The following is a 26946-nucleotide window of genomic DNA, read 5'->3' on the forward strand; positions in this document are numbered from 1 at the left end:
GGAGAGGGTTGACATGTCGTGGGGTTGTTAACCAATGTCATAAAACAATATGTGTACTGACTGTTTAATGAGAAACTATTTGTTCTGTAAACCTTCACCTGAAGTACAATAAAAAAAAAAAAAAAGAAGCCAGCCGTATTTTTACTATCATTAAAATTGCATTTATGGGAACCTGAATTTCAAGAAGCTAAGTTAAATTATGTAACAATTATCCAGGTTTTCCAGACCACCTTAAAATCACATGGTGTTCTTCAATTCAGAGTTGTTATTAAAGTTCAGATATTAACAACTTGCAAATTAATAATCACATGGGAAATTGAAAAGAAATCACAAAACTCTGGTCCAATTCTTTTCTTCTTATTCATAGGAGGTCCCTAAGCAATATTATTCCAGCAAAAAGCAGCTCACCAGACTGAAGATTAACTCTTAAATTCCCTTTTATTTTGAAGCTCATATATATTTCTGTATTTGAAAGTGTTATATACCATAATGTACAATGATTTACACATTAACATCTTACTTAATAGTAGAAATTTAATAGAAAAAGTAACAGAAGGAGCTAAAAACTGACCCTAGATAGTTTATCTCATTATGCACAGTAATGCATGCAGCGGGTAAAAACTAAAATCGCCAGCCGTATCATATTTTCTAACAAATAAAGATAAAAAGTTCCTTAGAGTGAAAAGAGATTTTGATAGTCAGAATCCCTCAGGATGAGAATCAAGCTCAGTGTTATTCAATATATTCATAATAATCTGTTAGAAGAAATAGACAACTAGATGTATTCCAGTAACACAAAACCATTTAGGTCAATAGAAACCAGAAGGGTCTTTGAAAGACTCCAGAGGGAACTAATCAAATATGAAACATGATGAAATTTGGCTTATTAGTGCAAGGTAATCAAGGTTCTCTCTAAATTTTGAGCAAACAGCCCTATCAAATGAGCAATTGCTTCTTCCCATCAGCAGGCAGTCAAGCAACAATCTTCCTCATCATTAAAAACCAAAAACAAAACAAAAAGGCACCACTTTTGCTGTTTCTCTTAGCAGTCCTTGTTTTTTACTTCCCATTTACTGCTCAACCCCCCTGAAATCTGTTATGTCCCTCTATTCTACTAAAATTAATGCAACCCATTTTTAATCTCTCAATCACAGAAAATCACATCTTGATTATTATCAAGACTTATTAATTCTACCTCTTAATATCTATCAAATCTATACTATCTCTAGTGCAACACGCTGGGTTTAGGATATTATTTCTAATCCTCCTAACTGGACTTCTTCCCTTTTATCCTCTACTTCTCAAATCCATTCTCAGTTTACTTTAATGGTTAAAAAACAAAAACCATGAATTGTGAACTGAGGTGACAGACTTGACCCTTTCTCTTCATCACCAATTTTTCACTTGATGACATGTAGGTGGATACCTTCAAAATCTGGATCCAATCTAACGTTTCATATCTATCTTGTCTACACATGTACACTAAACTCTCAACACAGAAGACTCGTCACCAAGAACAATTCCATCAACTTTCATGTTTCTGTACCCTGGCTCACATATGCTCTTTCTTTGGCCAGGATTATGCTCTTTCTAGGTCAACTCTTTCTTGGACTTCAAGATCCAGAGTGAATATCATCTGTGTGTGCAAAGCAGCCCTGGCACCCATTCCACCTCTCTGAATTTCTGTTTGATCATCATATCCACTGAAATGTCCACATAGTGCCTTTTATCCACCTCTGTAATTTCAGCACTGGGATAATAATTATCCATGTTGTCTGTTGACCCTACAAGACTGTAAGGTATTTGTGGTCAGGAGTGGGATTATTTACCAATATTAAGTTTCAATAATCAATACTAAAGAAATATTTAATAATTGAACTAACAGGGCAAATTTTACTATCACATTTTCAATATAATATCTTCCTCACTTACTAGGTAAGTGCCATTATGCAACTAGTTTACTAAAAAGATGAATTTCCTCATCTTTAACATGGAAGTAGTACTGTCTACCTCACCCACAAGATCATGAATGGAAGTTACTTAGCACAAACCCTGGTACACAGTAAAAAATCAACAAATTGGGTTTCCTCATTATTTGCAGCATTTTAGACATAAATGCTAAACTGAAAAAACATTAAACTGGAATTCACCCACTATACGTGCTTTTTGGCATACTTTACACTGACATTTTCCTTTTATGGAAAAGAGAACAAGAGAAGAAAATAAAAGTAGATACAGAATCTAATTATGCAATCTAATTCTATAATAAAATAAGAGGCAACTTAAGGATCAATAATTATATGACTATTTCAAAATGTTTATTTTTGTCAATGCTTATAAATAATACCATGTCACATTAATTTTAAAAACTAAAATTTAATGGCAAATGTTCATGTTGTTTAAAGGGATTTTGCAAATGTACCTCTCTCAGTGTTCAGAATGTGTGAGGTCCTCAATAAGTTCTAGTTACGAGATTATTCACAGGCATGAGGGGGAGTGGAATGCGGGCGATGTGAAGCTGTGGGGGTGTTAACTGTATGGCTCGAGATGGAAGACACAGTCAAACACTCCATATCAACATGTGGAAGCAAGGGAGCACTGGTTAGGGAGTTGGAACAGTATGGCGACCGGACAAAGCCTCAACACAAAGAAGAAGCAGGCAGACCAAGGTTCCTGCAAGGTGGGAAACACCCAAGAATATGATTTCAGGCAATAAGACCAGTCCCTCAATTCATCTCAGTCTCCTTCCACTCTTCCAGATAGGAAGACTAATTGAGGAAGAACCCCGTCCCTCTCCACCTCCACCCCTAGCTAGTATGAACATTTTTAAATCAGTGTGACTTTCAGGGTGTATTTCTGACTAGGACTAGTAAGGTTCAGAGATAACACAAAGAGCCATAGGTCAACAAAATCTCCTCACCTACTTAAAAATACCTATCATTGCTTTATTGTTAAAAATGCCAAAAATTCTACCAATTGCCTTTATCTCAAATGGTTAAATTTGGAAATAAAAGGACAGAAAACATATTTCCATTAATGTACAAATTAATTATTCAAAATACAGATGAAAGCGATTAGACCTTTCACTTTTTGGATAGAAGAAGGGGATTGCCATGTACAAGTGTCCAAGTTAGGAAGGTCAAAACCCAGCCAAGAGGACAGAAGGACCAGGAAAGGATTAGAGAGTCTGAAAACCCACGTGGCCCTTAGGCTAGTCAGAGGCTTGGCTAATTCAAACCATTAGAAGGGGTAGGGAAGGTAAAAACTATTTTTATCCTTCACTATGACCTATATGGAGCCCTAGTGGTGCAGTGGTTAAGAGCTACGGAGAGCTACAGCTGCTAACCAAAAGGTTGGCAGTTCAAATCCACCAGCTGCTCCTTGGAAACCCTATGGGGCAGTTCCACTCTACATAGTGTAGAAGCATTAAAAGTAAAGAATTGCATATAATCTTGTATATGTACACATGGACACACATACAGACACAGACACATAAACAAAATAAAAGTAACTATGAAAAATTCAATGAAAATTTGTTAGGAATGAAAAATTTTCTCCAAAGAAGGAAACAAATACATAAGCAGGAAGTGATAGAGAGAGAGAGAATAAACAGTAAATAATTGTTTAATAATCAAAGGACAATATAGGGAAAGTTTATTTCAGAAGTTGTAGTCTTGGTTTTTAGAATCAGAGTAAAATGTTTCTAAGTTTATAAAGATTCTAAATAAAGTTGAAATAGAAAATATCATAAAAATTAACTATGTTTTAAAACCAAAAGTAATTAAAGTACAGAAAAAGAAAAATAGTTAGTTTGAATGAGGACAAAAAGAAATAGCAAAATTACTAAATCTGGTAAAGCAAATTTTTGTATGTCTTATATGCTGGCTAATATATTCATGAATTGAGGTAACAGGAATAGATTCATGAATTGAGGTAACAGTAATAGATTCATGAATTAAGATTTTAGATATAATTTTATTTCAATCTAGATACCCATTTGAATATAAATAAAAGATAAATAAAAGATGAGAAGCATTATAGTCACAAGTAAATAAAAATATGTTTGAACTCTGTTTTACTCACAAAAGAAAAGCTTAGCCTTAAAACTAGTACTTCCTATTAAGATACTAAGAAACATCTTATTTAAAGTGGTGTAGTGCAACATAACAACAACAATAAAATACAGTGTCCAGTATAATCGTAAGAATATGCCGATTGTGTATCTTGGATATATTATTATCAGAGGATTTCAGTCTTTTAAAACATATGTATAATTATATTAAAAAAATAGCCAACATGTTGAAATTTTAAGAAAAATAATCATATACTACAAATGAGTTTCAAACACTGAAAACCATAACATAGAATCTTTGATATTAGAATAGATTGTTGTATGTTCTATCTAGCAAGGCCTTACATTTAAAGATAAAAGGCAAGTTGACTTCCTAATGATAGATAGAACATGACTATCAGAAATGTATGGCAACCACTAGGGCAGGGTGAGTGGTAGAAAACAGTAATAAATTTTATTTAACATTTTGATTACACATTATGATAACTAAAACAACTAATTTTTATTGATTATTGTGCGGTATTATTTTATCTAACCCTCACAAAGTAATCGATGAGATAGGTTCTATTTTCCAACATTTTACAAATAAGAAAAGTGAAACAGAAAATGGTCAATCAACCCTGCCTAAGTCACACAGCTAAGCGCAGCAGAAATCTAACCTTTTCTCGGTCCAGAGCATAAGCTGTTAGTCACTATGGTATGATCATTAAAGCTTCCAAATAACTGTATTAGAAAGAAAGAAGTAACTTCCCCAATTATCCAGATGAGAAAATGGCAGCTCAGAGAGGTCAGGCTAATATATCTTACAGGGAGTCAAATCAAAACCTTTTGACTTATTACACCATCTCCTCACAGGAGTGTTACAGAAAGGCATAGTAATAAAAATAACATCTAAAGCATGTGATAAAAATGGATCAGTATTTTGAACAAAGATCATTAAACAAATTATTTAGATTTCCTCAAAAATTCATTAGATACCTTTTTTTCCAGAGGGACTTTTGGATACAATAGTTTTCATTAAGTCACCATTTCAACCCAGGATTCTGCTCGCCCCCCCGGAAGTTAGAGGTTAAGTAGCTTACTCAGGATTGTGGATCACATGTACAATGCTGGGATCCAATTTTGATCTGCCTGACTAACTAACATTGCTGACCTACCACTCTACTTTCCAGCACAGCACTGTGTTAAAACAAGCATCCATACATATTTGATCAAAGAGAGAAGTAATTAATGACACAATGCCGATTCCAAAGTTGGGAGCAATCTAGTATTCTAGGGATATCTGAGGCCGAAAGGATAGAACATTTAACTTAAAAGGAAGGAATTAGGGCAAAAGATGTGCATGAGGTCATGGTAGAAGATGATGCCTAAAAAAGTTAAACTGGAGTTTGGACTGCAGAGAACATAGAATACTAAACTACTGAGTGTAATTTTAAATTAGAGTGCAGTAGGGAGCTTTTTTTCATGCTTTTAAAACTTGTGGGTGATGCAATCCAAGTGGTGGTTTGGAAGATTAAGCAAATAGGAATATGTGGAATTGATTAAAGAAGGAACAGATGGTGGCAGGAAGACAAATACCTATTACGGCAGTCCAGTCAAAAGGAATATGGCGGAAATGAGAACAGGTGGTTCGAAAAGTAGAAAATTATGTACATGTACAAAAAAAAAGGTTTACTATGTAGAACCTGGCAATAGATAAAACATGGAGTACACAGAGGAAAAAGGGAGAAAAGTTGAACCCTGGGAGACACATGGCAAAATTAAAAGAAAAAAGAAAATCAGACAACGATAGAATTTTCTAGGCCTAGGAAACTTTGGAAATTACTCACAGTCTCACAGGTGGTGAGGTAATTATGGCACAGAGAGACTATAAATGTATTGCCCTGGGTAATAAAGCCAGATGGAGAGCCAGGTCCAGAACAAGGGGTTTCAATTCCCATTGCCCTTCACACTAAAGATTACGTCCATTCTGCTCGGGAGAAAGTAGTAAAGACTACCTCACCTTCATATACGTTGACTCTGAGTGGTCAATGAGGCAGCTAGACAGAAATGGCAAGCTAGTACTTCTGGGTAACCAGAGGCAGGAGGGGTGAGAACAGAAGCTAAAGTAATGTAAAAGTTCACCACAGAAGAACATACAAAAACCCACAGAGAGAAATAATCTGCACTCAGGAAGGCAGAGCAGAAGGAAGAGGTTTCTGTAAATAAGATGAGTGAGTTTTGAAATAGAATATTACAGAAGCCAAGAGGGAAGCCTTTCCAGTGATAGGATAGATTCAAAGTGGTTGTTTGGTCGCATACTAGCAGCAGAAGGAGAATACTGCACATATGCCTTTAAGAAAGCATTTATTCCTCCAATAAAAATTCCTGACATATTTTACCATTTCCAATCCATTCTTTTATTAAAATCCACAGCAAGCTCAAGAATAAAATTTACCAAATAAAATAATAAGGCATTCTTTAATATGATTACCCCCCAACACAAAAGAAGATACACTTTAAAATTCAAAGAGTCATTAAATCAAGCCACAGAAAATACATTAAAACACTGCCTAAGCAGCATACAGTTTTAGATAATTAAAGGAGCAAAAAGTTTAACACATTGCTCAATGGAAAACCCTCTCTAAAATAATAAATACATTATTTTTATTTGAACTGAGACCTATGTTCCTTGGCCAAGAAAATATGTTTCTTTTTCTAAGAATTCAGAACATTAATGCCAAAGTCTCAGCCAAAGATTTATGAAAGTATTACTCAACAGGGTCTGTGTATGATTAAAATACAAAGTTCTCAAGAAAATTAGTCCCTCCAGAGACCTACAATACAAATAAGTACAAAAGCCTAGATTTCTGCTGATACGAACAAACTAACATTATTTGCCATCCCCATAACTTTTTCCCAATTTAATCTAGAAGAGACTCTTCAAAGTTAAACATTCAATGTAAGGAAAGATACACTGTCTATGGAATAAGATACCTTTTTTATCAAAATGCTTACTATAAAACTGTTTAAAGAACAGTTTTAGATTCACAAATTACAGAGAGTCCTTTACAATAACAAATTTATTCAATAAAATTATGCCAAGCTGACATGCACATGTATGTGGAAGGGATCCAGTGTCAAAATTCAGTCATGTCTCTCTTAAAAGAAAAAAAAAAAAAAAGTAGAACTAGATACGGGCCCTACTCTTACTAAAAGAAAAAGATACGTAATTAAAATGAAACATGGTAAGTGCTCTGAAGAAGCTGTGGTGGTGCAACAGTTAAGCACTCAGCTACTAACCAAAAGACTGGCAGTTGAACCCACCCAGCAGCTCAGGGAGAGAAAGACCTGGTGATCTGCTCCCATAAGGATTACAGTCAAAGAAATCTATGGGGTGGTACTACTCTGTCACATGGTGTCATTGTGAGCTAGAATCAACTAGGCGGCACCCAGCAACAACAACAAGTGCTATGATGGAAAAAGAATAAGAAACTACTATGTGCACGTTATTTAGATTTCGGCAGGAGTAGGGGTAGGGATGAGGGATACAGGGCTGGCAGAGGCTGATGTTAGAAAAAATACCCTCAGGGTGGAGACACGCGAATTGAGACCAGAAGAATAGGAAATAGTAAGGCCTGGTGACCTACTTCCCAAAAAATCAGCCAATGAAAACCCTACGGATCACAACAGTCTGATCCTGATGGCGCACAGTGTCGCCACGAGCCGAAGATTTGACGGCAGCTAACAACAAAGCCAAAGGCCCACACGTTCGAAGGCTGCAAAGCAAGGTGAACGTGGAGAATCAGAATCGGTACAGCAGAGCTGGAGGCCGCCTGTGAGGGTATCGTAGAAGCATCAGGGACTAGTTCAGAGAATGAATGCCAGGAAGACCCAACAACAAGAACAAAAACTCATCAAAACTAACATTTACTGAGTGCTTATTTTGTGTTAGGTAGTGTTTTCAGAGCTTTACGTGAATTATCTAATCCTCACAATCCTCTGAAATATGTCTAAGAAAGTTATGAAACACTCTGTGAGGCTTAGAAACTCCAGGAACTTGCTGTGTGTAACACAAGCTACTATGAAATTCCCATCCCGGCCACTCTGAGCAGCTTCAAGCAGCTGTTAACCATCTCCCCCTTGCTTCTCCTGAGGGTGCAAAGAGTGCTTTAGGAAAGAGCTCTATGGGTGCTCAGCAGGGAACAAGCTGACCAGACCTACACATCCTTCTGGCTGCAGTGGAGAGGATGGCAAGGCATAAACCAGGAGGAAGAAGGGTGAGTGGCTGCCCCGCTGGTACAGTCGTCCAAGTGACAGCTGATGACTGCCTGAACTCAGAAGGTGAAGAGGGGGATGGGGAGGAATAGGTGCATTTGAGAGACATTTAGTAACTGAATCATCAGGATTACAAATGCAGAGTAAAGGAATAGGAAAGTGGAGAATGACTTGTTGCCACTGAGTCAACTCTGACTCATGGCAACTCCATGTGTTACAGAGTAGAACTGCTCCACAGGGTTTTCTTAGCTGTAAACTTTATGGAAGCACTTCGCCAGGTCTTTCTTCCATAGTGCCACTGGTGGGTTCAAATCGCCAATCTTTAGGTTAGTATTTGAGCACAAACAGTTTGTGCTACCCAGGAATCTTGCCACTCAATATATCACTGGTCAGTAAAAGATGCAAACATCAGGATTCTGGGCTTTCTTTTTTTTTAGTGAAAATAGCCTCAAGAAAATGTAATAACCTCCACATTCATGCAACAATGCATACTCACAGGTACACAAAGCTTTACTCTGAGCAGCTCCAACTGCTCTATCAATTTTTATCAACCATGGCATTTAATAAGGAGCCCTGGTGGCACGGTGGTTAAGAACTTGGCTGCTAACCAGAAGGTCAACACTTCAGATCCAACAGCTGTTCCCTGAAAACTCTATGGTGCAATTCTACTCTGTCTACAGAGTTGCTATGAGTTGGAATCAACTCATTGGCAACGGATTTTATGGAATTTAATAAATTAGAACAACTTTGTCTACATGTAGACGATAGAAAAATCAAAGAAAATAAAGGTGCCCAAAGCAAGGATAATGGAATGGGAAAAGATTTTTAAATATGGATATAAATTACTTCTCTCTAGATATTTAAACATCGTTTTAGAAATTCAGCATTTGGCATCTATAATTAATGCAAAGATTATTTATACTTGGCTTTTTACCATTTTTGGTCTATCTTTTGGTGATGCTACAAATAACAACAAAAAACAGATAAGAAGAAAATCACTATTAGGAAGTATCTCTGATACATTTTGTGTGTGTGCGTGTGTGTGTGTGTGTGTGTGTGTGTGTTGTTTTTTGTTTTTTAAGTAAATAAGGAATTTACCTTCAGAGTAATTGCAGATGCCAACATCTTATCAACTTTCTAAATATCAACAAGGGAGACGTTTTCAAACAACAAAGACCAATTTAAAACCAGTTTGCTTCCCTTAACAAACTAATCAGTATATCCAGAGAGAGGACTTTTGCTTTGAAGGGATACAGAGCAATGGACCAGTAGCTTGAGTGGCACATGGGAGTCAAGAGGATTCAGTATTACCCTGCTGTAATTTAAGATGGGAATTGAGCCAATCAATTTGCTGATGAGAATGATCTATTAAAAAGAAAGAGAGAGAGAGAATTTCATGATTTGAGAGAGAGGAGTTTAACACAGGAGCAAAGTGCTAAGACTGGGAAAGGGTGGGAGGCAGAATAAAGGTGAAGACGTTGGCACCTGAGAGGCTCAGGGAAGCTTTTTCCATATAAGATGAATGATGGTATGAGTGCAAACACAGGTAGGTTTGTAAACTTGGTGGAGGGAAAATAGGGGTGCTTCTGTAATACTACTTCTATCTACTCCGTGAAATATAAAGCAAAGTCACAAGAGGGACAGTTAATGAATCAGTTCAGAGAATTAAGGAGAATCCCAAAGGTAGGAAGAGATACAATGCTCCTCAAAGGGTTTAAACCTTAATTCTAACAAATATTAATATTGCAATTCCAGTTTACAACTTGGGAATCATGGTACTTATAGAAAAACAGAAAAAATGCTCAGTCTTCCAGCCTTTTAAAGTTTGATATACTGAAAATAAAAACATTTCAAAAATAATATGTGCTTATTGTAAAAAAGAGTATAGACAACACAAATATATGAAATAAAACACAAAACCTACCTCAGTCTCCATACCATCAGAACTATGCCGTGGAAACCACATGCTTATTTTCAGTTTATTTAATTTCTTTATGATTTGTTCAGCTATTAAAGAAAGCTGATCTAAAAAATCTCCATTTAACTCAAAGAGCAGAGAAAAAAGAACTAAAGGGGGTGGGGAGGCCCATAAATATGTAGACCCAATGGAAATACCATAGGGCACATATACCTAGCCCTCGATGGGGGAAAAAGAACATAAAATCATTGGACACAGTATTTTAGCACTTAAAACAATAATTTTCCAGGACCATTTCAGAACCATGTTCAAGGTAGCTGGTAAAAGCCTGTACAGAACTGATAAAAAGTAAACCTACCTAGATCATAAAATTCTAAAATTAAAACATGGCTTATGAGTTATTCAATTTCTACTTGCTGCAGGAAACTGGTAGTGAAATCAACATACTGTAGGCTAAAAATGCTAATGCAATTTCTTAACCAGTATTTTTTTTTTTTTTTAAAGAATAGCAGCTCTATTGCATACTGAACATGGAAATAAAGAACAAAATTTCAAAAGAAAATGACATACAGATGAGTAGGAATAAAGAGAGGTATAATATGAAGTGTATATTCTTCTCATCCTAACATTTAATCTTACCACTCACAACAAAATATCAAAAATATGAAAAGGCACCTGAGGATCGAAGCTAAAAATGAAAATGCATCTTTATCCACAGTGTAAGCTCTAAATTTCTAGTTCCAGCAGCTGTATTCACAGGGAAGGAAACCATCCTACTAACAGATTCCCCATGAAGGTTAATCGGCACACCGCCGAAGATTTTTTACTCAGTAGAATTTCTGACTCACTTCCCTGCTGCTTGCAGGCTTTCAGCTCCATAGGCCAAAGAAGCAATATAACACAGCCAGCTGTAAAGGAAAAGGAAAAGTTGGAGAGTACATCACCCAGCTCCAAAACCAGATGAGTGACACTGTGCCCCCCAATTCCATGCATATCACAAAGGGATCCAGGTGCTTAGCAAGTGGCCCAGAAGAAGCCTAATGCTCTAGTACCTCTGAAGACACTTAGTGTTCTTAAATACCATCCTTACATTTAATTGCAGTAAAGCAAGCCTGGTTGCCCGAAACAAAAGGAAATATTAAAAACATGAACACAGACTCAGAGATTAAACATCAATGTCATTCCTGTGTCAGATTATATTCTTCAGAAAAGAACCAGAGATGATTTAAAAAGATTAAATTTTATTCTAATTCTGATAAGAAACCATGGAAGCAAGAATCCAATTCTGAAAGAAAGGAGGATGAGGGCATTAGAAATACACCAGGGATGAAAATGAACCAGCCCAGACTTCCAAATGGTACTTACAATATGCAAGGAGAAAATAATATTAAAGAAAAAAATTTGTTACTTAATACTAGAGAAAAGTTGTTGAGGTAGAATTATTGAATCTATTATTCTTACCTAAAATGAAAGACAGGCAGGGAAGTAACACAAACAAAAACATCTCTCCTATGGGTATTATTTTTCCCATTTTGTAGATAGAGGAAATGAACTTTGCAGAATTTATACAACTTTTGTAAGACAACACAATCAGTGAGCTACAGTGTAAAGAAACAGGACTCACTAATTAGATGGACGGGGGCAGTGGAGGTTCAGTGGTAGAATTCTAGCCTTCCACGTGGGAGAGCCAGGTTCAATTCCTGGCCAGTGCACTTCATACGCAACCATCACCCATCTCTTCGTGGAGGCTTGCGTGTTGCTATGATGCTGAACAGGTTTCAGCGGAGCTTCCAGACTAAGACAGACCAAAAAGAAAGGCCTGATCTACTTCCAAAAATCAGTCAATAAAAACTCTATAAATAACAATGATCCGATCTGCAACAGATCATGAGGATGGCACAGGACCAGGCAGCACTTTGTTCTGTTGTGCATGGGATCACTCTGAGCGAGCCACTCGACTTCAGCTAACAACAATAATTAGATGAACAGGTTTATAAAGCTATAGCAGTTCCAATCCTGAACCATGCTTCCTAGACCCACTGGGCCTTTTGATAACTGTATATAAGAATAAAATGCAATCTGTTGCTCTTCAGAGAAAATACCACCCAAAGTGGCCCTACGTGTGGTTGTCAAGGTTCTCCAGGACATCAGTGTGGTCTCTAAGAAGAACGTCCACCAGGGCCCCTATGCTCTAGTCTTATTCTTCCACCTGAGGTAGAGCTTGTGGAAAATAACATGTCACATACATACAGGATGCCTGAATCATTATTAAGTTTTAAAACTCAAATAACTTTAAGTTGTGAATTATACAGCAGTCACCCTATTAGCAAAGCACATCAAATCAATCTGCTATTGGCATATTATATCCAGGTGACATGACAACTCTCTTAAAAGGTTGTTTTGGCTTTGTTTTCGGTATTATAGCAAACATGACAGATTCCTGTTATATTTTTAAAAAATCCGTCATTTTACAATGAAAACTATACTTGAAAACAATCTTGATGTTTTCAGTTTCTATATGGCTGTTACTAGAGATAAAATGCAAATACATTTGCTTCTGCATAAATTATGGGAAGATCTGTCAACTGGGAAACAATATTAAAAAATCTCTAGTTTTAACGGAAAACTGTAGAATTTTAGATCTGGAGCAAGGAGGAAGGGGGAGGGAAGGAAGCATTTGTTATGTTTAATCAGATACCCAGAACAAGCATTTGGTTACTCAGTCCCATAGGCTAATGAAACAAGAACAACAACAACAAAATACCCTTTCATTACTGTTTGGCAGAACTACAACCTAACCTCATATCCCATTCATGAAGGCAGATACCTTGAAGCCCTGTCTGTTGTCATGTTGGAATTTCTATAGCTATTCCCATGTTTTAATGCCCTGGCCCTGCAATCATTTCACTGACCAGTTTGCAAGGGTTGTCATCAGATTTCTGAAGAAGCCATCTCCTAATTTTGTAATTAAGAAAGTACGACCATTTTATATTCTTGGAACCCTCTTCTTTATATCAACTGGGTGATTCTAGGTTTGAGTTAAATGTGAAAACTATTTTTCTCCCTTTTTTCATTTAGAAAAGGTTATTAAATACTTGGGGAAGGGAAGGGGACCTTCACCTGCCCAGGCAGATCATCAATGAAGTAGTCAACCGCAGCAGCCTGATTGTCCCTGAGACTCATCATTTACAAGATCCAGTTAAAATAGGCAACAACCTGGTGCTACAATAACTTATGGCTGACTTACTCGTTGGCCTGGCTAGAAAAGAACTTTTTTTTAAACTTTCCCCATGTAAAACCTGGGGACACAGCCTTAAGAATATTTCTTCATTACCATACATTTATTACTCACAGCCAAAATCGTCTCTAATTTTTTAAATTTACTTTTGCTTTGGACTTTCAAAATTTTGAGCGTAATCAAATTATAATGAAAAATAAAAATAAAACATTTTCACAGAAATTTCCTTTTTTCATGATTTGTGAATAAGTGCACTGTGTATCATCTGAATATTATTTATAATCTTGAAATACATTGAACATTTAAAAAGTATCAGGATAAGCAGACAATTTTAAACTGTCCTTTTGAGAAAAGGGCAAATCATGATATTTATTATCCAGAATTTTTTTGTATAAAAACATTTTTTATTTAACATACAGCTGTTGTTGCTATCGAGTCAATTCCGACTTATGGCAACCCCATGTGAGCAGAGTAGAACTGCTCTATAGAGTTTTCAAGGCAGTGACCTTTCAGAAGCAGACCTTCCAAGGTGCCTCTAGGTGGGTTCGAATCGCCAAACTTTCAGCTAGTAGTCGAATACTTATCAGTTTGGGCTACCCTGGAAACTCCATAACATACAGCTAGCATTCAACAACTGAAGGCTAAAGTCTAAACCTATCTCTCCACGTGGTAGTAATCTTCATTTCAGAAGGCACAAATGATCAGAGGTCAGGAATGTTTCTTCTCTATGAAGAAGACAAGCATGAGGCAGGACTATAATGGCTGGGGATTGTGACAAAGTGGCATGAAATAAGGAAAAAAAAAGGGCAGCATTGTCATTACTCCTAAAACTCTTGGCTTTGTGCCTTGGATACTGGACTGTGGAACTCTTTTTGGCAGTGCAGGGTACCAAGGTGAGGGCACAGCACATCCAGCGCCACGTTTGAAGTGTGCCATCACCACATCTTTAAGGCGCTTTTAACTCATAGTCGGCCTCCTTCAGCAGGATCTGCCAATTAGATGGAGTTTCTGCTTGAAAGCAAGGACCCTAAAACACAGATTTTCTCTAAAGGTCAGGGCAGTCACTCCCCTGTAACAAAGCTTAGGTGGCAGGGGAAATGCCTCTTAACCTCCTCGCAGTTTCTGCTAATTGGGTGCAGGCCTCTCCACCAAGACAAGGTAGTGAAAATGGCAGGCTCCCAATTAGCTTATGTTTCCCTGAAGGTCCCTCTGCTTTCTGCTCCTAAATTGTTTCAGTCATGTGTTGTAAACTCCCTGCTTCCTCCTTTGTGGGGTTTATTAGTTGCAGTAAAGTGTGGGGATAAAAGAACAAAGTCACCTTATGATCTATTATCTACCAATATTATAGTCTGCTTAGAGTCAGGGGAACGGTAATAGTTAAGAGGAACTCAAACTTTTTAAAACATCGTCAAACATCAAAACTAAGAATTCTGCTGGCCTTTTTGTTTCTTGGGCCTCAGAGTTAAAATATTAGGAGTACAAAAGCAGGTTCAAGCATACATTTTCAACAATAACCCATTTGGTTTTCAAATCCTTTGTCCTTCCTCTGAGATCTCCCAGAAAAAAAAGAAGTCACAAGATTGACACAAGAAAAGGATGTTCTTTCAAAGACACACAGCTCTCAATCTTGTGAGATGAAATCTGATGTAGGATTCAGCTACAGCCTATTCTATCTGAGCAAGGTGAATTAGTCACCGAAAAGCAAGGATATTATTTCTATAAATTATGTCAGGTTTGGTCTCAAGTGGCTCCCGGATACAGAATTCTAATAAGATACATCACCCACCTTTTGTTACAGAAGTAAAACTTACTGATATTCTGACAGAGGGAAAGAAGTTTCAATATCCCCTAATATATCAATCTCACACAAAGAGTAAGACACCCTCAGCGTCTAAAGGTACCTGCTAGCTCAGCACTCTAGCAGTCTTTTTGTCCTTTACATCCTAATGTTTATTCCCACTGGTAAAGCTGATGTGGTCATAATTGCCTTCAAAAACAAAGATAATGAGAGACAAGCACTCTAGAAGGAAACAGCAAAAACAAACCCACTGGAGGTATATAAAATCTAGAACTCCACTGACCTCTTCAGTCTAGCTGGCATAACTAAAGCAAGAGAGCCATCCGTTCTATCCTGCTGAATCCCAAAGATAAAGGCAGGGGGCTGATTTTTTTTTTTTTTTTTTTTTTTTTAACCTTATAAGCACTCTTTTATCTATGTGATGTCATCTTCTTCGTTATATTTTTAATGGCAAAAACTAAGGAGAAAAGAAAGTCACAGAAGAGACGTCACCCATTCCAGTCAGATGAGTCACAAGGAATAGTTAACAAAATGAATTTGCACTAACACAAGAACTGCTAAACTGGATTTCCAGTGGTATCCTCCATAACCTATTGCTCCTCTTTTGCTCAAACATCATAGTGCTTATTTCTAACTCATTTTTAAAAATATTATTTTAATGAGTTTTCTTCTGCTGTTGTTACCTTGTTAAATAGTTTTCAGTCTAATTAATTATCCTGCTGATGTGAAATTACCAATGGACTGTACTGCTCAAGGTAAAAGCAGTCCCAATATCAAATTTAGTGAATAGATCATCATTTTTTAAACTTATACCAAGGAAGAAAGAGTTTTTTAGCAATCATTTAGTTACTGTTGTCTATACAGAGTAAGGTAGTAAGAGTACATATAAAAAAAAAAAAACAAAACACCTGCTTGAGCATGTTACAATACTTCAGATAACTTCAACAGAACAAATCAAGACTCAATTTTTAGAAAAAAGTGTTTGTGTGGATTCTCAATGCAATCACTATTGTTTAAAAAGCAACTATCTTAGAGCCCAAAGTACAAAGCAGAATTACATTACTTTCTTAAAAACAGATCTACAAATGCAATAAAATTATATCTTCATAACATAATTAAGTATATTTTATTTTAGAAACTCTGGGCTGCCAATTTTTTCTCCTAATCTCACATTAAAAAATTGTCATTTTACAATGTCTACATTCTACCTCGGTGAGCAGCACCTGTGGTCTCAAAAGCCTGTGAGCAGCCATCTAAGATACTCCACTGGTCTCACCCCTTTGGGACCAAGGGAGAATGAAGAGAACAAGATACAAGGAAAAGATTAGTCCAAAGGACTAATGGACCAAAGGCCTCCACCAGACTGAGTCCAGTACAGCTAGATGGTGCCCGGCTACCACCACTGACTGCTCTGACTGGGATCACAACAGAGGGCTCTGGACAGAGCTGGAGAAGGATGTAAAACAAAATTCTAACACACACAAAAAAGACCAGATTTACTGGCCTGAAAGAGACCGGAGAAACCCCGAGAGTATGGCTCCCAGACACCCTTTTAGCTCAGTGGTAAAGTCACTTCCGAGGTTCACCGTTCAGCTGGGGATTGGACAGCTCCATAAAACAAAACGGGACTAATGAGGCACAGCAGTCCAGGGACAAGGACTAGAAGGCAGAAGGGGACAGGAAAGCTGGTGATAGGGAACCCAAGGTTGAGTAAGGATAGTGTTGATGTGTTGTGAGGTTGTTAACCATTGTCATAGGGCAACATGTGTACTAACTGTTTAATGAGAAACTATTTTGTTCTGCAAACCTTCATCTAAAGTGAGAATAGCAGCACAACCGGAAGAATGTAATCAATGTCACTGAATTGTACATGTAGAAACTTATGAAATGGTGTAACTTTGGATACGTATATTTTCACCAAAAAAAGGGTCCTCCAAGATCGAGACAGGAGAGTGCTGACATGCCGTGGAGTTGTTAACCAATGTCATAAAACAATATGTGTACTGACTTTTTAACGAGAAACTAATTGTTCCGTAAACCTTCATCTGAAGTACAATTAAAAAAAATTTTTTTTTAAATTGTCATTTTAGCATATCTAGCTAACTGCTGATTGTCACCCCCCACCGCTGACAACACCATCACCTCCCTCCTTGCTTTAAAAGAACCCCAATTTTGATCCAGGTATGAGCAATCGTGTGTTTCCGGGAAAGTTAGCCACCCACCCCTCAGCTCCAGGGGGTCCAGTTCAATAAGTCTACACTAACTCTGATGACTTTACTCCCTCTGATGTAGAAATGGGCACGTAATTCAATTCTGGCCAACAAAATACGAAAGGACATCTGCTGTGGGGGCTTGTGAGAAAGGTTTATTTATTTCAAAAACAGCCATGAAGAAGAAAAGGGCCCTGTTCCCCTTCCAGCCATGTAAGGATGCAATGGTTGGAGCTCTGACAGGAAGTCTAGCTTAAGGAAAAATGCCCAGGTGCTGCAGGTGGCAGTGAAAAGACGGAGATCTGGCTCCTCAATGTTGTCACTAAGCCTTCCTTGCCCCCAGACTTATTATATGAACTATAAATTTTTCATAATTAATCTGTTTTTAGTTAGATTTTTCTGATGTGAGCAGCCAATTTTTTTCTTACTGATCTATTAAGACACATTGAGTGCTTCTAAGTGGCAGGCATAATTATAAACCCTTCATGGGTGTTATATCACAATTTTGCAAAACAATCATTCTTCCTAAGACAGGAAGCAGGTATTTCTGTGAAGCAAGTTCTAGGATTATCCTATCTGATAGATGAGTAAACTGAGATATGAACATATTTAGTAACATGCACAAATCTCACTCATACATGGTAAATCACTAGCAGGGACAACCAGCCAGTCTGAATCCAGGGCACACACTAAAACATCTAAATCATAAAACATTAATTTCAAAGTGCTAATAAAATAATAGCATCAATTAGTTTAAAAATACGGTACAATTTTGAGAAAATTGTGTTTCCTAAGTAGAACTTCATTTATTTTGTATTTTAAAAATTATTTCTGTCACACAATATTTACATGTGAACAATTAACCAGTCATCCTCATGTTGAACCTGCCTCGTGACAACAGTAGAGCTGTGCTCCACAGGGTTTTCAGTGGCTGATTTTATGGAAGCAGATCACCAGATCTTTCTTCTGAGGTGCTTCTGAGTGGATTCAAACTTCTGACCTTTCAGTTCGCACTCAAATGCATCAACCATTTATACCACCCAGGTGCAATTACTATATGATAAAAATCATTACATCTGCCATATCATCAATAGTGTCAAAGGCAAGTTGTCCTTTTGTGTTGATGTTTCATTCTTGCACACCATCCATACACAAAATTATTTTAGGAGATTGGCGATATAAAACATAGACTGAGATGAAATAAGTAAAATGCTTATGATTTCACTCCACTGATATCTAAATTGAAAAACAGCTGTTCTAATATCTAGGCAACAGAATTAATAAAAATTTTAAAAATTGCTAAAGCAGATGAACAACAAAATATCCTTTCACTGAGTACTCACCTAGTATTCCATCTATAGGAACTTCTTTAAAAAAATAATCAAGTGACCAAGTAACCAAGTATAATTTTAAACTATTAAAATTACAAAGAACACGCTGGAGTCCCAAGCACAGAAAAAAACCACGGTGACTAACAATAAAAACATCATGACTTTAAAAAAGCAACACTGGAATAATCTGTATTTTATACATCAAAATCTACCAGTTAAATTCTTAAGTCTTTATAGAAGCTAAGGCAATTTGCTTCTCTAACAGTGATGTAACAATTGTGGAAAGTCATTCTTCCCAAGACAGGAAGCAGTTACGTCTACTGAGTGGTGAACAATTCTGATTCCATGAATTGCAGGTGGCTACAACGCATAGTGAACTAGTCGACTCTAAATACTTACAAACCTAAACTAGGCCCTTGACATTTCTGAAAGGAGAAGTCTTCAAACCTAACCAAATAATATAAATTCTGAAAAACCACAATTTCATATGTTTCTCTCATAAGATGAAGCCAGGAAGAGTAGAAATTTTGTCTCTTCAGATCCTCTGAGTTATTGTCCATGACAGAAGAGGCCACAGGCAGCCTTGAAAATTTATTCACTAACTTTATTATTCACTGCCAAATAACTGTGACTTGGCAACAGTATAAACTCTAAAGTTGTGATTCCTTCAAAATCTACTGTAAATATTCATAATGCTTGTAAGAAGTCTTGATCAAGGATGCCCACAGAAATATTCTGAATTTATGTTAGATGACTCTAACATACAGCCTGGTACTTAACTGAAGTTTGTTAGAATAATTTACCTTTACTCATCATTGTTAGGGGGGAGAACATCTTTGGGGTGTGGGGTAGGACATTACACCAATGACACGTTTGTAAAGATTCATTTCTGTTACCTGCTCTTGCTTTTCCAGCCACTTGTCCACCATCGGATGACTGGCACTCAGAGAGGAGCGAGCATTGTCTCTCTGAAATTGGTTAGACCAGTTACTAGTATCCCGTGGGAGGCTTCGGTAGTTTTCATCTTTCTATTCAAAAAGAAACAAAAAGGTGTTTTGAAAAAACAGACGTTGCAAATTAACGATGCAACTTGTTTTTCAAAAATCACAGAGATATGTTTCTACATATTTAAAATATTTCTCCAAGCCTACAAAAAAGAGCTGACTGAGGAAATTCCACCCAGACTAGACCTCAGAAATGTAGTCACGTGCTTAAGAGAAGGGAGACTAATGACTATATCAGGGAAGTTGGCCACACATACGCATGCACACAACAGACAAAACACTATACTCTGCGCTCCTGCCCAAATCCATCTCCCCAAACCAAGGACGAATACCAAAAATGTAAGAAATGTCGTCTTCTTTCCAGTTTTACAATTCTGTTATAAGGTATCTTCTACCATTCACCAAAAATGTTTAAAACAAGGAAAACAAATGAATTTGGTTCTTATTTGGATCCCTCTAGTTTTGTTACTTTGGACGTGATAGTTAACCCTCTCTGGATCTGTTCTGTTAGCTATTTCACAACCTAGTTGTAACCATTAACTTAAATATTATCAAGTTTGATAATGCTTATGACATGCTTACGATAAGTGATGTCTTTACATAAAAACCTATCTAGTCGATAAACATTCCTTCAATACTCCCCCGTACCCATTGCCATTGAGTCAATTCTGACTCACAGCAACCCAACAGGACAGAGTAGAACCATCCCATCGGGTTTCCAAGAAGCGGCTGAGGGATTCGAACTGCAGACCTTTTTCAGTTAGCAGCTGTAGCTCTTAACCACTACACCATGCTACTGGAGTCTTTTTTCAAATAACAACTTACAACAATATCTTTGGCTTTGGGGCATTAAAACTTAATTTCAATGTTCTGAATATAAATAGAAAGCTAGCATAAAGGAAGTGAGACAAAATTTTTAGTATAATACCTAAAATCTAAATATCTCCTACAAGAATAAATTAAAAATGTTAACCTTCATTAGACTCATTTATGTCAGTACCCCATCTTAAGAGAAATACTGAAATAGTCTCATTAATAATGTTAACAATAGTTTGGCTGTAAATATTACATATATAATTCTTTATTCTTCATTATTTAAACTATATTTTTATTTTTAATCTAATTTTGTTGTTGAGAATATCCCCAGCAAAATATACACCAATTCAACTGTTCCTACATGCACCATTTAATGACATTGATTACATTCTTTGAGTTGTGCAATCATTCTCATCATCCTTTTCTGAGTTGTTCCTCCTTCATTAACATAAAGTCACTGTCCCCTCAGTTTCCTATCTAATCTTTCGAGTTGTTATTGACAGTATGATCCCATATAGATGGATCTTAAAAAAGCACAATGCTCAAGGCAGATATTCTTTACTTGTTAAGCTAAACTATTATTTGGTTTTAAGAACACCTTGGGGGATATTTTAGGCTTAAGTTTTAAAGATTATGTCAGGGCAACAATATCAGGGATTCATCCAGCCCCTTTGGTTCCAGAAAATCTGGCATCCATGAAAATTTGAAATTCTATTCTCTACTTTCCTCCTTTCGATCAGGATTCTATGAAATCTTTGATCAAAATGTTCAGTAATGGTGGTCAGACACCATCCAGTTCTTCTGTTCTCAGGCAAAGGAGGCACTTGTTCATGGAGGCAATTAGCCACACATCTATATTATCCTCCCATTCCTGACTCTCCTTCTTCCTCTGTTGCAGCAGGTGAATAGAAACCAATTGTTCTACCTTGAATAGCCACTTGCAAGCTTTAAAGACACCAGGACCAATGCATCAAACTAGAAGGTAAAACAGAGGCACTAAATATGTTATCATTAACTTCTGGCAACATGGCGCTCTAGGCAGAAGCACCATGCTGTCCCTCCACAGCAAAGATCTGAAAAACTGAGCCAGAGAAAACAGCAATCCTGAAACCCTAAAACATTAAATGAAGAGATAAAGAACTCAGCCAAGCACCAAATGGAGTGAGAAACCAACAGCAAACGGAGAGCAAAGAGAGATTCATACAGAGGTCGTCTATCAGCTAATGCAGCATGGATCTGCCATCTTGGACTCCTATCAGAGACCAGAAAATAGGGGGTACAAGAAAGCAGCTTCATGGAGCTTCCAGCAGGAGACAGAACAACTGGTAACTAACGATACACGCTTTCCCAGCACCCACCCTTCTTCACCCCCACTCAGCATCCTCTGCTTCATGCCGTCACAGTCTCCTGGCCAGGAAGCACCAGCTGCTTAGATTCCACCCGCCCACACTGGCTGACTCCCTGAGTGCCACTTGTTGGCTACTGGTGTTGCTTCTTTCACTTCTTTTCATTTCTTCCTTACCTCTCATCACCTCCCCCTCCTTTCGCTCAAATACCTGGCTCCGTGCGCCATCTCTGCTTCTTCCTAAGGGGCTGCGGAGCTCCGTTTGAGGGTGGAACTGCTTCCCGGTCTGTGCTGCCACAATTGTGGGATCCCGGGGCTTTTTTTTTGTTTGTTTTGAACTGTTTGTTTGTTTTCTTTTTCTTTTCTCAAATGGGGATCCCATTCTGGCCAGGCAGTGCTACACAGCTTGGGACCTACCCCCACACCTTGCACAGACATGCAGAGGGATCCCTGAGCGCATTTCTTTTTTTGTGGTTTTTTTCTTTTTTCTGTTTTTTGGGGGGCTTTTCTAATTCTTTTTTTTAATTTGTTTCCTTTTCTTTTCCCTCTTTTTCCCTTTTTGTCTTTCTTCACTACTCAGTTTCTCATCCCTCTATACCTTCCTTCTCTTCCTGTCCCCTGAATACCTGGAGCTGAATACCTCTACACCTTCTAGCCAGGCTGTACATCAACACCTGGGAACAACTTCCCCACACCTCATAGCTACACCGGTGGGATCCCTGGGAGCTTTACTTTTCTTTTTTTTTTCCTAATTTTTATTTATTCATTCTTTTCTTTTTTTTCTTCTTCCTCCCTTTTTTGTTTTTCTCCATTTCATAATCTCTCATCTCTCCAATCCAATGTCAAGCTACCCTAGCAATCTTTTTTGTGTGTTTGTATGTTTTTGGCTCCTGTTCCTCTCTCCTCTCTCCCATACCCATCTGAACTCCACACATCACAATATCCCCGCTCCATCCCGCCTACGTGCACCATGCACTTAACATAACACCACCAAGCAGTACAGGCAGGGCCTACCGGAACCTGCCCTACATTGATTACCAACCTAACCTGGTGGCTGTAGTAAGTACCACAAACAACCCATTCCAGGAACTACTCTTCAGCTAGAACTGCCTGGCTGTACCATATCTGAGCAACCGACCTTGCTAATTAGAGAAGGAGGCAAAAAGTATCGTGCCCACAGATGAGTAAACAACAAAGAACGCAGAGCCCGCCTGCTCAGACATAGCCAAATTTAAAAAAAAAAAAAAAAAAAAGGACGAAACAAACAAACCTACAATCAATAAACAAGAAAAATAACTACTGACTGCTGCGAAGACAGCAGACAATATCAAAACATTTACTAAAACAGGACAGGATGGTTCCAGTAGGCGTCCAAAATAAAATACCAGACTATTTTCCAGTGGAAAAAAAGGCACTAGAACTACCTGATAGGGAATTAAAATCTATAATACTCAGAATTATCCAAGAGTTGAAGCAAAAAAGTGGAAAAAAATGAGGAAAAAAAAAAAAAACAGACAAATTCATGGAAAAGGCAGACAAATTCATGGAAAATACAGACAAAAAAATGGAAGAACTGAGGAAAATAATGCAGGAACAAAATGCCAAAATAAATTCACAGCTAGAAATTATACAAAAACAACAATTAGAAATCCAAAAGATAAACAACAAGATTTCAGAAATCGGCAGTGTCACAGAAGGGCTGAGAAGCAGATCTGAAATGCTGGAAGACAGGATCAGTGGAATTGAAGGCAAACACTTGGATACAACTCTGTTCAAGTAAAACTCAGAAAAAAGAACAAAGAGAATGAAGACACCCTGAGAATTATGTGGGATACAATAAAAGCAAAAATCTTCGAGTGACTAGAGTTCCAGAACAGGGGGAGAACACAGAAAACACAGACAGGATCACTGAAGAAGTGCTGACAGAAAACTTCCCCAATATCATGGAAGATGAAAAGCTGACCATCCAAGAAGCTCAACAAACGCCATATATGATACACCCCAAAAGAAAATCACCAAGGCATATCATAATTATGCTCACTAACACCAAAGACAAAGAATCCCGAGAGCTGCTCGAGAAAAACAAATAGTCACATACAGAGAAGAAACAATAAGACTAAGCTCGGATTATTCAGCAGAAACCACGCAGGCAAGAAGGCAACAGGATGACATATATAAAACCTTGAAAGAAAAAAATTGCCAGCCAAGAATAATATATCCTACAAAACTCTCATTCAAATATGATGGTGAAATTAGGTCATTTCCAGATAAACAGAAATTAAGGGACTATGTAAAAACCAAACCAAACTTACAAGACTTATTAAAGGAACTCCTTCGATCTGGGAACAAACAATATCAGACCACAGGCTGAATACAGGACATAGGATTGTACTAGCCAGATACCTAGGAAATGAACTCTTAAGGACTATGCAAAACCAAAAGAATTACAAAAGGGAACCAGAGAGGTTAATCTGTAAATGACAACAGCATCAGAACAATAAAAGAGGGAATAAACAGCGTAAGGATAGAACCTTCTAATGGTGAGGAAGTCAAGCAATACCAAGTAATAATAGGCTGGTTAAAATCTAGGAAAATAACAGTAATTAAAAGGTAACCACATAGAAAGTTAACAAACCCATTCATCAAAATAAAGAACAAAAACACAAAGTCTCGGTAAAAACAAAACCTACAAAAACAAAAGAAATGAAAAAAAAATCCACAAACAAAAGGAACTCAGCACAGGAGAGTAAGAGGAACAAAGAAAACATAAACACCACAAAAATAAGCACTACAAAATGCAATCCTACTCCTAGGAATATATCCTACAGGAATAAGAGCCATCACACGAATAGACACACACACACCCATATTCACTGAAGCACTGTTCACAATAGCAAAAAGATGGAAACAACCTAGATGCCCACCAACAGATGAATGGATAAACAAACTATGGTACATTCACACAATGGAGTATTATACAAAGATAAAGAACAATGATGAATCTGTAAAGCATCTCATAACATGGAAGACATTATGCTGAGTGAAATAAGTCAATCACAAAAGGACAAATATTCTATGAGACCTCTATTGTATAACTCATGTAAAAGTCTACACACTAAAAGAAACAATCTTTGTTGGTTACCAGGGATGGGAGGGGTGGCGGGGAACTAAATAGACAAGTGGTAACTTTGGTGAAGGGTAAGACAGTACACATTACTGGGGAAGCCAGCACAACTTGTACGAGGAAAGGTCATGGAAGCTCCACAGACACGTACAAACTACCTGAGGGACCGAACTGCTGGGCGGAGGGCTGTGGGGACCATGGTCTCGGGGAACATCTAGCTCAAATGGCATAACACAGTTTATAAAGACAGTGTTCTACATTCTACCTTAGTGAGCGTCTGGGCTCTTGAAAGCCTGTGAGCAGCCATCTAAGATACTCCACTGGTTCACCCCTTCGGGAACAAGGGAGAATGAAGAGAACAAGATACAAGGAAAAGATTAGCCCAGACGACTAAAGGACCACAGCTACCATGGCCTCCACCAGACTGAGTCCAGTACAGCTAGATGGTGCCCAGCTACCAACTCTGACTGCTCGGACCAGGATCACAATAGAGGGTCCTGGACAGAGCTAGAAAAGGATGTAGAACAGAACTCTAACTCACAAAAAAAAAAAAAAAAAAAAAAAGACCAGATTTACTGGCTTGACAGACTGGAGAAACTCCAAGAGAATGGCCCCCGGACACCCTTTTAGCTCAGTGGTAAAGCCCCTCCTAAAGTTCACTGTTTAGCCAGGGAATGGACAGCCTCATGAAACAAAACAGGACTAATGAGGCACAGCAGTCCAGGGACAAGGACTAGAAGGCAGGACAGTAAAGCTGGTGAAAGGGAGCCCAAGGTTGAGAAGGGACAGTGTTGACACATCATGGGGTTGTTAACCATTGTCATAGGGCAAGATGTGTACTGTTTAATGAGAAACTATTTGTTCTGCAAACCTTCATCTAAGGTTAAAAAAAAAAAAAAAGTCTATGTGAGATCAAATTGACAACAGCAACTCAAAAGGTTTGATGTGAAGCCTAGGGGACAGTGAGTTGAAGATAGTGGTGATGGAATAATTTGGAAAAGCATAGTGAGAAAAGCAGCACAACTGGAAGAATGTAATCGATGTCAATGAACTGTACATATAGAAACTTTCAAAATGGTGTAACTTTGGCTATGTATATTTTCACCAAACAAAAAGTCCTCAAGGTCAAGAAGGGAGAGTATTGACATGATGTGGGGTTGTTAACCAATGTCATAAAATAATATGTGTACTGACTGTTTAATGAGAAAATATTCTGTAAACCTTCATCTAAAGTACAATAAAAAAATTAAAAAAAAAAAAAAAGGCAAAGGCTGGAAAAAAATACATCAACCTAACAACTACCAAAAAAGAGCAGGAGTGGCAATACTACTCTCAGATACAACAGACTTTAAAAAAAAATCCACCCTAAAAGACAAAGAAGGACACTATATAATGATTGAAGGGGACGATCCATCATGAAGACATAACCATAATAAACATCTACATACCGAGTGACAGGGTTCCAAAATACATAAAACTAACAGCACTGAAAGAGAAATTCACAGTTCCACAATAATAGTAGGAGACTTCAACACACCACTCTCAGCAAAGGACAGAACATCTAAAAAGAAACTCAGCAAAGATACAGAAAACCTAAAGAGCGCAATCAGCCAACTTGACCTCATAGACATATATAGAACACTCCATCCAACCCCCGCAAAGAATACATTCTTTTCCAATGCACGTGGAACATTCTCTAGAATAGACCACATTTTAGGCCACAGAGCAATCCTCAACAAGATCCAAAACGTTGAGATAATTCAAAGTATCTTCTCTGAACACAATGCCATCAAGGTAGAAATTAACAACAGAAAGAACATGGAAAAAAAATCA

The 26946-nt window shown here is 37.6% G+C and overlaps 1 protein-coding gene across 8 annotated transcripts in view; it reads right to left on the reverse strand.

Moving 5' to 3' along the window:
- Positions 1-26946, reverse strand: part of PARD3 (par-3 family cell polarity regulator) — a 651375-nt gene that overhangs the window by 359819 nt on the left and 264610 nt on the right. For 6 of the 8 annotated variants that reach the window (XM_023741944.1, XM_023741942.1, XM_023741943.1 and 3 more), the window contains exon 4: positions 19721-19852. The exons of the other annotated variants lie outside the window; for them this stretch is intronic. In XM_023741944.1, coding sequence (XP_023597712.1) covers positions 19721-19852 — 132 coding nt within the window. The remainder of the gene's footprint in view (positions 1-19720; positions 19853-26946) is intronic. 8 annotated transcript variants of the gene reach the window in all.

Source organism: Trichechus manatus, unplaced genomic scaffold (genome assembly GCF_000243295.1).
Source record: "Trichechus manatus latirostris isolate Lorelei unplaced genomic scaffold, TriManLat1.0 scaffold00195, whole genome shotgun sequence".
Taxonomy (NCBI): Eukaryota; Metazoa; Chordata; class Mammalia; order Sirenia; family Trichechidae; genus Trichechus; species Trichechus manatus.